This window comes from Populus nigra, chromosome 3 (genome assembly GCF_951802175.1).
Source record: "Populus nigra chromosome 3, ddPopNigr1.1, whole genome shotgun sequence".
NCBI classification, from domain to species: domain Eukaryota; kingdom Viridiplantae; phylum Streptophyta; class Magnoliopsida; order Malpighiales; family Salicaceae; genus Populus; species Populus nigra.
In genome coordinates, this window is record NC_084854.1 from 21,511,690 (window position 1) to 21,519,985 (window position 8,296).

Here is an 8,296-nt window from a genome sequence, read left to right on the forward strand (position 1 = left end):
GCACTAATTGCAAGTAACTTGGAAGACTGGCTATTGTTTGCAATGCTAATTAATCTGATGCTATTATTGATTGCAGAATGGTTAGAACTAGATGGAGAAGAAATAAATTGTCAGCAATCCAACTCCTTCAGATGTTAAGATTATCATCTTGCTCTGCAGTTCCTTTGACGAGAAAAAATTCACGACCAAGTTTATGAGACTGTAATAACCTTATATAAAGTAAATCAAAACAAATTATGAAACTTAATTTTCAATAAACTCATTGTTGAAAATTGAAATTGAGAAAAAAATCAATTTAAAAATAGACACAATAAAATGATTTAAGTCTACACATGACCTGAGTCACAATACTCGGATAACCCTATAGAAAAAAATCATGAAGCTTAATTTATAATTAATTTCATATTGAAGGATAAAATTAAAAAAATTATCAATTAAAAAAGATGAAAAAACTTGAGTTAATTGGGTTAACATGTCATAACTCGCGACTAGAGTCATGAGACCGAGATAATCTCATAGAAAGCAAACTAAAATAAATCATAAAGTCTAATTTTCAATCAATCCAATATTGAAGGTAAAATTAAAAAAAATCAATTAAAAAAAAGTATAAAAAACTTGAGTCAACTGAGTCAACTCGTCAAACTCATGATACCGGTTATGAGATCGAGCTAACCATGCATGAAGCAAATCACAATAAATTATAAAATCCAATCTCTAATAAGCTAAATATTGAAGTATAAGATTAAGAAAAAAATATGAATTTGGAAAAAAATAATAATAATATTATTGAAATAAATAATATTTTGTGAGGTGTTGCATGATAAATGATCACCTCTTTTGATTTATTCTATAATATAATAGATGTAGAAAAAAAAAAGTCTTAGGTTATGTGTGGCTATCAAGTTGTAAGAGATATAAGTTTAAAAAGAAGATAATAAGAGCCGAGAGAATGAAATTTCTTATTTATAATGAGTCATAGTGTTTTGTTGGGATATACCCTAGATAATCCAGTTAAAACTTGTGATTTGAAACTTGAATCGGGTCAATTATTAAACCGGGTTTAAAATTATGATGCAGACATTGAAGTCAAATACGGAGACTTAGATCCTATTTGGAAACCCAGTTCAAACCATGTTCCACCAAAATTTAAAATATTTTTTTGTTTAAATTTAATTTTTTTATTTTTAAATTGTTTTGATGTAATGATGTTAAAAATAATTTTTAAAAAATAAAAAAATATTATTTTAATATAATTCTAAATAAAAAACACTTAAAAAACAACTATGATTATATTACCAAACACACTTATATAATGTGAGAACAAGACTTTTTGAGAGGGGGTGCTAGCTCTATTCTTGTCGTAATTAATTGATTTATCTATGGCTACGAGCTCCATTCTTTTCGTAATTATGCTACTGGTTAGAACAACATTCATAAAACAAAGTTCAAGTTGCTTTTGTTATTAGAAATATACATATTATAATGCCAGAGGAAATAAAATTTTAAGCTGCCCAAGACAAATAATGACAGCAACAAGGTGCCATATTAAATTATATTGTAGATTCCAAGATGTTAACGTGTTTATTTACCCCAAAAGCCATCAGGCACTCAATATTTGTCGCCATGTTAAATTCTGTCACAATCACCATAATAGTAATATATTTTGCTTGCTGCATAATTTAACACAATTATTCGTTTTCTTTTTCATTTAACGGTAAAAACGTATCCTGGAACCAGTTTTTGTTAACACATATTTTCTACATAGCCCCAAATCCCAATACTTGTGTCGATATCATGGCTGCAAGATAGGTGAAGAAACAAGTTGAAAGTTCTCAGAAAGGACAAGAATTTGTATGGCCAGCTAGACTTTTCAAGGAGACATGTTTATCAGCTATCCTCGGTACAAATGCGAACAGCACCGCTGACTATTTCTGCTGACTATGACTTGCAATCAATTCCAACTTTAGACCAGCAATTGTGGACAGAAATCAAGCGTATATAACGCATGTGAAAGCAATACCAGTTGGCAAGAAATATTAGCAGAAAAATAATGGCAGCTGAGCTCAGTCGGGATGAAGCGAAGAGAAAAACAAGTGATGCCTCATCTGGATCATTGCAGACTGTATTGAAGCAGTCAGATTGGATGGATATGTTGCTTATGGTACTTGGATCAATGGGGAGTGTTGCAGATGGATCATCTATGGCAATAATCATGATAATTCTCTGTGACCTCATGAACAAATACAGTGGTACTTCTGTCACTATTGAAGAGATAAACAAGGTTTGTTCATAGATGCAAGTAATAGAATCTTCAATTGTTTATAAAAGCAAGCATCATAAACTGTGGAATCAAAATCTAACGATCTTTTTGTTTATGTTAGTACTGCAGTTTGCTTTGACCTTAACTTATGTTGCTGTTGGGGTGGCTTCAGCCTCCTTTCTTGGTATTTGTTTTTCCCTTTTACTAGCCTACTTTCTAATTTGGTGATCCCATATCACTTGGAATATGTGAATGATATGCGTTCAGAGGATCTAAAACCCAACAATTTAAGGCTTTGAGTGAGAGGCCAAACTAATCAGATGCTTACATTTTATCAATTGTAACTTCATTAGCGTTCTATTACGATTTTCGAGAGTTCAATCACAGAACTGGAGAAATACCACCATAATATATACTGTATTTTTATTCAATTTCCACTATATATACTTGTTCAAAGTTAGGTTTTTACCATTGCTGCATCTAGCAGCATTTGAACAAGTGCTGGTCTATTGTTTAGTAAATATAGATATAGTAAGATTGAGAGCGCACTCTTTTAGTATAGCAATTACATAGTGTGCACTGATGGGCCAACCTAATATATTATGTGAGTTGATTTCTAGATAGTAAATGCTATTTCACTCACCTTCTGGTATTGCCTTCTTGTAATCCATAGAAGGATTCTGCTGGGCACGCACGGCCGAAAGGCAAACCTTTCGACTTCGCAGGCAATATTTACAAGCAGTGTTGAGGCAAGATGTTGGCTTCTTTGACACAAATCAGGGTGCATCGCTCGCTTCTCAAGTAGTCTCCAATATTTCAGTTAACACACTTACCATACAAGGAGTTCTTTCAGAGAAGGTGCTTGTCCTATCCTCATTTGACATTATTTAAACAATTCCTGATTGTTTCCTTACTGAGTTTCGTGTAGCATACTGACTTTGACATCGCATTTGAATCACAGATAGCCAATTTCATTTCAAACATAACAACGTTCATCACAGGCCAGGCGGCAGCATTATACCTCAGCTGGAGACTAGCTATAGTTGCTATTCCTGCATTGTTAATGTTGATCATTCCAGGATTGGTATATGGGAAGCTTCTAGGTGAGGTTGGAAAGAAGATCCAAGAAGCTTATGGAGTTGCAGGAGGGATAGTGGAGCAAGCAGTGTCATCAATCAGGACTGTTTATTCCTATGTTGCAGAGGAAAGGACAGCCAAGGATTATAAGAATGCATTGAAACCAGCTTTAGAGCTAGGGATCAAACAAGGATTGATGAAAGGTATGGCCATCGGTACGGTTGGCATTACATTTGCAGTTTGGGCTCTTCAAGGCTGGTATGGAAGCACCCTGGTTATAAACAGAGGAGCCAAAGGCGGAAATGTTTTCACAGCTGGATTGTGTATTATATATGGAGGACTGTAAGTTCACTGCATTTTTTAATGTTCAATCCTTGTTAATATTCTAATATGCTATCCGTTAAATGTACCTCGATGATAAGGATGATCATATTCACATGGTGCGATGATCATCTGAATTGCCATTATAGCAGTTATATTTAAGGCAATCATGTCCAAGAAACTTCATTGATTGCTGCACTCTCATAGTCATTAGCAGTTTCATTCACTTTCATTACAGTGGAATTAACTATCAAACTTGATACCATTCAACCTTTCAGTTCTCTAGGTGGTTCTCTAATCAATGTGAAGTACTTCATAGAGGCAAATATTGCTGCTGCTCGAATATTTGAGATGATTCATCGTGTCCCAGGAATTGACTCTGCAGATGAACAAGGCAAAACCATATCAGATGTCAAAGGTGAAGTGGAGTTCAGAGACATAGAGTTTGAGTATCCTTCAAGACCAGGGAGCCTGGTATTAAACAAATTTAATCTTAAAGTTATGTCTGGCCAGACTGTTGGTTTGGTAGGCACTAGTGGATCAGGCAAATCAACAGTTATAAATTTGCTTGAGAGATTTTATGAACCTCTTAGGGGTGATATCCTCCTGGATGGTGTTGACATAAAGACCCTTCAGCTGAAATGGTTGCGGAATCAAATGGGGCTAGTAACCCAGGAGCCTGTACTTTTTGCAACCTCAATCAAAGAAAACATTCTTTTTGGAAAAGAGGATGCTTCTATGGAGGAGGTAATCAGAGCAGCCAAAGCTGCTAATGCTCACAACTTCATCAATAAACTCTCTGAAAAATACAACACTCAGGTGAGTCCTAAATATAGGATTAGTGTTGACATCCATGTGCTTGTAATTGTATTATCAATCTTTATGGTAACTAAGAATGGGAAGGTACTAATGTTTGATTATCAATCTTTATGGTAACTAAGAATGGGAAGGTACTAATGTTTGCGCCAATGTTGCATACTTTTCAGGTTGGACAACTGGGAACTCAAATGTCTGAAGGGCAGAAACAAAGGATTTCCATTGCAAGGGCACTGTTGAGGAACCCAAAAATTCTTCTTCTCGATGAAGCAACGAGTGCACTGGATTCAATTTCTGAAAAGGCCGTCCAGGATGCTTTGAATCAGGCATCAATAGGTCGAACAACTATCATCATCGCACACCACTTGTCTGCTCTCCGCAATGCTGACTTAATTGCTGTTATTCATTCTGGACAAGTGGGAGAATTTGGCTCACACGAACAGCTTATACAAAACTCAAGTGGTACATATGCAGTAATGGTGAAGCTGCAGAGGACATACATGAATGATGAAGTTCTGTTGGAAGCTGAAGATACAGAGGATGGAAGTGCTTTTACTGTTCATGATGGAACCATTCGGGTTGGGGAAACACCTGACAAGTCTCTCTCTCGAAATTCTAGTTTTGGCATGATAACCAACCAGCAGCAAGACGATGACAGTTCCCCAAATTTAAGGCAACTGATAAGCATGACAGCACCTGAGTGGAAGTCAACTCTATTAGGCTGTGTTGGAGCTCTTGGCTATGGATTAATTCCGCCATTGAACTCATTCTGTCTTGGTGCGCTTCTAGCAGTATACTTTGAAAATGATCATACCGAGATAAGGTCTCAAACAAGAATCTATTGCTTTGCATTCTTGGCCTTTGCTGTCTTTACTTTTCTGACAAACGTGATTCAGCATTACTATTTTGGGATAATGGGAGAGAAATTGACAGAAAGAGTTAGGGAGGCAGTTTTTGAGAAAATCTTGACGTTTGAGATTGAATGGTTTGATCAAGAAAACAACAGCAGTGGGGCTATATGTGCAAGATTGGCCACAGACGCGGTAATGGTGAGAACTCTTGTCACCGATCGATTGTCATTGCTGACTCAGGCAGTTTCATCAGCGACATTGGCTGTTGTCTTAGCTTTGATGTTGTCTTGGCGACTTGCACTAGTAGCTATTGCCCTGGAACCAGGTGTCATAGCTGCCGTCTATCTTAGAGAAATGACAATGCGAATAATGTCTAAGAAAATTCTCAAAGCACAGAGTGAGAGTAGTGAGTTGGCTAGTGAGGCTTTTGGAAACCACAAAATCATCACGGCATTTGGCTCTCAGGAAAAGGTTCTGAAACTATATGACCGTACACAGGTAAGCTCCAAGAAAGAAAGCAACAAGCAATCTTGGTATGCAGGGGTTGGATTGTTTGTCTCACAGTTTCTCACAAGTGCCCTTATAGCTGTAATTTGCTGGTATGGTGGGAAGCTGTTGTTCCAAAAAAAGATAACATACAAGCACCTCTTTCAAATCTTTTTCATTTTGGTGTCAACAGGGAGAGTTATAGCGGAGACTGCTAGTATGACAGCTGACCTATCAAAGGGAACCAGTGCACTGAAGTCAGTTTTTCAGATTCTACAAAGAGAGACTAAAATGGACCCTGAGAATCCAGATGGTATCAAGACAGAAAAAATTAATGGAGAAATAGAGTTTAAGCAGGTGTATTTCATCTACCCAGCAAGACCAAAACAGATCATTTTGAGGGGATTAGACCTAAAAATTGAAGCTGCAAAGTTTGTTGCATTGGTTGGAAGAAGTGGATCTGGAAAATCCACCATCATCAGATTGATTGAGGGATTCTATAACACATTGAGTGGTTCAATTGAAGTTGATGGAATCGACATCATGCGCTATAATTTAAGGGCTTTGAGGTCACATATAGCGTTGGTAAGTCAAGAACCAACTCTTTTTGCAGGAACAATACGCGACAACATTGCATATGCAAAACAAAATGCAACTGAAGCAGAGATAATTGAAGCATCAAGCATTGCGAATGCTCATGAATTTATAAGGTGAAATTTCTTATTCATTTTTCTTCTTCTTATTTCTTTCTCTTATTGTCAGTTCAGAATCTAAATTTGCTTAAATTACTACTTCGATGGAAGCTCCCTGAGGGATGGATATGAGACCTACTGCGGAGAAAGAGGTGTGCAGCTATCAGGAGGGCAAAAGCAAAGAATAGCGCTTGCTCGAGCCATATTAAAAAATCCTGCAATACTTCTCTTGGATGAGGCAACAAGTGCACTAGATGTTAATTCAGAGAAACTTGTTCAAGAGGCACTAGAGAGGACCATGTCAGGCAGGTCAAGCCTAGTTTTGGCTCATCGATTGTCGACAATTCAGAAAGCTGATAAAATAGTAGTCATTGATAAAGGGAGGGTCATAGAAGAGGGAAATCACAGTGAGCTTCTTGCTCTAGGAGAAAAGGGTGCATACTATGCACTTGTAAAACTCCAACAACTTTCTGTCATTTGATGACGACCCTAGCTAACTACAAGTAGTGAACCCGGATAAAGAATGTGCAGGGATATATAGAATTTTTTTCTGAATTAATATATAGATGATAAATCATTTCCGATTTGTGAGAGTGTATTTGTTGTTATTCTTATATCTCTTGGTTTCAGTATTGAAATGTAAGCTAGAATCTAGCCTGCAGCCACAACGATGCCTCATCTCCATGAGGGAAAGCCCCATGACTGATCATGAAGTTTAAATGCAAGTGCCTTCTGTTCGTAGAAATTTGCAGTGCAAGGGTCCTTTTACTATGCCACAGTTGTTACCCATCCTGATTATCATGTTTAACTCTCTTTTGATACTCACAGGACACTGGTTTACCAATTTCAGTGGAACGGAATGCAAGGATATTCTATCAAAATCTCACAAATCGGCAACAAATTTCAGAGGTTAAGAACAGAGAGAAGAATATTTCCAAAGAATAAGCTATAAACATTCTATAAACTTATCAGGAGTCTCCAAGCTGGGAGCTACCTGATAAAATTAAAAGTATATGGTTCCATCTGATCAATGGAGACAGACAGAAGGAACAAAACGAAATCTTCCTGTCGAATACTCCTAGGTAGACCGAGTTTAGGTCTCTAGTATTTAAGGGAAACAAAAACAACCTTGGAATAAGGGTTTCTGGACAAAGGTAAACTGTAGAATTGCTTTAGTCGACAATGTTGAGGGCCATCAAGGCCTGTAAGTGACTCAAAAGTGACTCTTCTTCCTCATCTGACAAGGTGCGAATTATTTCTAAATTATTTTCTTCTTCTTTTGTTTTTTTAATAACCAAGGAATTTCAGAATCTAAACCTTTTTTTTTTTTTGTGAATGTCCTGAATCCTAATTGACCTTCAGAGTTCAGACATGGCTTTTAAAACTCCACACAGTAAGAAAGCATGCCTTTAATCTTGTGCGGGGTTGGGAGGTAATTGTTGTGTCAGACGAGAGTTTCTCTATCAGTTGTTGTGAAAAATCCATAAAATAAATAACAAATAAGCATACAACCAATCGTCCCAAAATAAATAGAATGAAAAGAATAAATCCTTCAACTAATCCTCTTCTAGAAACCTCTAAATAAAACCTTCCAACAAACACTCTCAAATTAAACCTCAGTTATAATTTTTTATTTAAATATTCAGATTTTATTTTTCAGTAATTTATTTCTATCATATAAGTTACGTAATTTCTAGCATGAGACATGCAAGAAAAAAAAGCACAAAAAAAGGCCTTCCATATTAAAAAGATGTGGTCATGTGAAGGGATTTTAGACCTCCATACATCTTGGA

The 8,296-nt window shown here is 36.4% G+C and overlaps 1 protein-coding gene across 3 annotated transcripts; it reads left to right on the top strand.

Annotated features, from left to right (window-relative positions):
• Window positions 1-1,770: 1,770 nt before the first annotated feature.
• Window positions 1,771-7,089, top strand: LOC133689389 (putative multidrug resistance protein). 3 transcript variants are annotated; one of them, XM_062109240.1, is made up of 7 exons: window positions 1,771-2,281; window positions 2,390-2,444; window positions 2,934-3,118; window positions 3,222-3,679; window positions 3,937-4,477; window positions 4,645-6,521; window positions 6,615-7,089. In XM_062109240.1, the coding sequence occupies exons 1-7, from the start codon at window positions 2,051-2,053 to the stop codon at window positions 6,982-6,984; spliced, it is 3,717 nt and encodes a 1,238-aa protein (XP_061965224.1). In that variant the 5' UTR covers window positions 1,771-2,050; the 3' UTR covers window positions 6,985-7,089. The 3 variants fall into 3 exon arrangements, with proteins under 3 accessions (XP_061965224.1, XP_061965226.1, XP_061965225.1); XM_062109242.1 differs by having other exon boundaries at window positions 2,140-2,281; window positions 2,382-2,444; XM_062109241.1 differs by having other exon boundaries at window positions 2,140-2,281; window positions 2,382-3,118.
• The last annotated feature ends 1,207 nt before the right edge of the window (window positions 7,090-8,296 follow it).

What these genes read in the sequence shown, in the direction of transcription:
- LOC133689389 (XM_062109240.1), top strand. Translation starts at nt 2,051, where the DNA reads ATGGCAGCTGAGCTCAGTCGGGATGAAGCGAAGAGAAAAACAAGTGAT. An exon ending in CTATTGAAGAGATAAACAAG is followed by an intron (nt 2,282 to 2,389) that starts GTTTGTTCATAG and finishes TTAGTACTGCAG; the next exon opens with TTTGCTTTGACCTTAACTTA. An exon ending in TGTATTATATATGGAGGACT is followed by an intron (nt 3,680 to 3,936) that starts GTAAGTTCACTG and finishes TCAACCTTTCAG; the next exon opens with TTCTCTAGGTGGTTCTCTAA.